This window comes from Phanerochaete carnosa, assembly GCF_000300595.1.
Source record: "Phanerochaete carnosa HHB-10118-sp unplaced genomic scaffold PHACAscaffold_140, whole genome shotgun sequence".
NCBI lineage: Eukaryota > Fungi > Basidiomycota > Agaricomycetes > Polyporales > Phanerochaetaceae > Phanerochaete > Phanerochaete carnosa.
The window spans coordinates 1-2,249 of NW_006767767.1; the positions used below are offsets into that span (position 1 = coordinate 1).

The 2,249-nt window shown below is 53.7% G+C and overlaps 2 protein-coding genes across 2 annotated transcripts; one reads left to right on the plus strand and one right to left on the minus strand.

The window, feature by feature from the left end:
- Positions 1–118: 118 nt before the first annotated feature.
- On the plus strand, positions 119–1,203 carry PHACADRAFT_214556 (uncharacterized protein; the record flags this gene model as incomplete). The annotated part of the gene is made up of 3 exons (XM_007402396.1): positions 119–902; positions 953–1,008; positions 1,057–1,203. 3 exons carry the CDS (start codon positions 119–121, stop codon positions 1,201–1,203), a joined length of 987 nt encoding a protein of 328 aa, XP_007402458.1.
- Positions 1,204–1,353: 150 nt separating this feature from the next.
- Positions 1,354–2,247, minus strand: PHACADRAFT_214557 (uncharacterized protein; the record flags this gene model as incomplete). The annotated part of the gene is made up of 6 exons (XM_007402397.1): positions 2,083–2,247; positions 1,915–2,017; positions 1,777–1,843; positions 1,645–1,717; positions 1,452–1,587; positions 1,354–1,391 (listed from the first exon to the last, which is right to left on the minus strand). The coding sequence occupies exons 1-6, from the start codon at positions 2,134–2,136 to the stop codon at positions 1,354–1,356; spliced, it is 471 nt and encodes a 156-aa protein (XP_007402459.1). The 5' UTR covers positions 2,137–2,247.
- Positions 2,248–2,249: the final 2 nt, after the last annotated feature.

A 2,249-nucleotide genomic window follows, 5' to 3' on the forward strand; every position in this document is an offset into this window, starting at 1 on the left:
CAACGCAATTCCTCGACAGAGGCGCGATGCATAGCCTACATGGACTTCTACGACCGAGGCTAAAGCGTGGAACGACATCGTCAAGGATCTCGTGGTGGTCTATAGGAGAGCGCATGTCATGTCTGCCACGCGCGGCGCTCACCACAAGGCATACGAAGGCGCAGTAACGACTCTCTACCGCTTGGAGCTCGAAGCAATTGCGAATGATCCGACCAGGGCTACCGAAGCACCCGAGCCCGCTGCGCTCAAGGCGGTGAGGACGAAGATTGGGCAACCACCACCCAAAGCGGACGTCCGCTTCCAGATCGACGCCATGTTCACTCTCTGTGAGATCCGCTTCATGCTCGCAGAGGTTGGCGTAAGCCGTGTCGACGGTCTCCCCACGACTGCTACGGACGAGTCGGGTGCGAAACACCGCAAGCTTTGGACGTCTTTCGTGACTTTCTTGTACCAATCATGCGCGGTCGACGCTCGTAAAGCCCTTACCATGGCGCAAAACTCCTCGGCATCTCGCCAGACAGCAAAATGCTCAGTCTACATCCTTCGCGCCGAGTTCGAAGAGTTCCGCTCCCGGATGATGGAAGACGAGCGGAACCTCTCTCGTGGGGACCGTCGACCGTCCATCGCGGATCGCACGCGCCTTGGCGACCAGGTGAAGGGCAAGCGAGATGACATTGTTCACGCCGTGCAGACGTATCAAGAGCAGTATGTTCGCAGCCGGCCAGTGGACAGCGTTGTCGGTATGAGAGATGAACGACGGTGGTTCCAAGACAACTGTGGATGCAAGGTAGACCGGTTTATCAAGCAGCTTGAAGAACTGGAGTCGTTCGTCCGCAAGGGAGGTATGTACGAGCCCTTGTCAATGCAGGAGCGCGAAATGATTGTCAAGACCTTCGGCTTCGGTAAGCCGCTATTCTGTTATCAAATGTCGGGTCTCACTGATAGTCTAAAGGCTACACCGGCCACTTCTATAATTGTCCAAACGGACACCCGTATACTATCGGAGAGGTAAGCAAAATAACCACTGCTCTTGTTCGCGTCTCACGATGGTTCCAGTGTGGTGGCGCCATGGAGACGTCTACATGCCCAGAGTGCGGTGAGCGCATCGGAGGAGGGGGTCATCGACTCCTGGGCTCCAATACAGCAGCCAAAGAGTTCGAGACTATCCTTCGTAAAACAGGTGCCCAGCAGGGATTCTACTGAGGACTCCTTAGGTGTTACTATGCCCATTGCGTGTTCCAGAAATGTATTTTTGTCTAACTCAGCCCTTAACTTGGGAGCGCAATTATATATATTGTGTCTCCTATCGATGCACCAATACTTCTTGTACAGCTTCTAGTACAAATGTTGAGATCAAATGGAGGAGTCATCGTCGAAGTCGTCAGTTTCGCCTGAAGGAAAACAGAACGTCTTCAGGATCCGATATCTATCCCACGGGTCGCGCGACGTACCAACAAGAACCAGGAACCAGCTGATGATAAGCAGAGCAAAAATTAATATGCAGCTCATCCACACGAAGGCGACAAGAGCTGTGAGCACGCGACAGGACTGGTCGCTGTAACACCAGGTAAGGTTCCCCCACTGGAGCTGGAGTTACGATGTCAGTGCCTGAGAAGCGTCCACCGAGAGCACGGGGAGGAATACCGTAGCGAACACTGCGCCGACGAGCCAAAGTGCGAACAAGATCGGCAGATCGTACTTTTCGGCATCATAATAGCTAGAAATGCAAGCGATGTTAGTAGGGCGTGTGAACGAGAGCTATGAGGATTGAGGTACCGTCGCAACCGAGTGGTCCAGGCATAGGTCAAAGCCGAGGTGACGATAAGCTCGACAACGATAGGATCTATGAGGTGATGTCCATGTGAGCATTCAGCGTGGTGGGCTGCATATGCGGCGAATGCGCATCGCACACACCGTGGTAGCTTTTGCTACTGTTCAGCGGGTCTGTGGGCGGGTTGTAGAGTGTATAGTGGAGCCGTGCACAGCTCAAGCCGAGAGTCACTATTGAGAACATCCACTATATGGTGACCGTCGCTCAGACAGGAGCCTCAAAATCTGCGAGTATCTGGTATGGTCGCTTACCAGAAATCCGCGAATTTCCTTTCGTATGGTGACGGATGTCATGGTCTGTGCCATAGTGCGAACAGTGTCCGTGAGCACTACCAGAGTAGTAGACAGAGGATGCCGAACCGTCCCTGGGTCCGAGCGGATCCTATATGCACACTGCGACTCGACAAGCACATGGTACT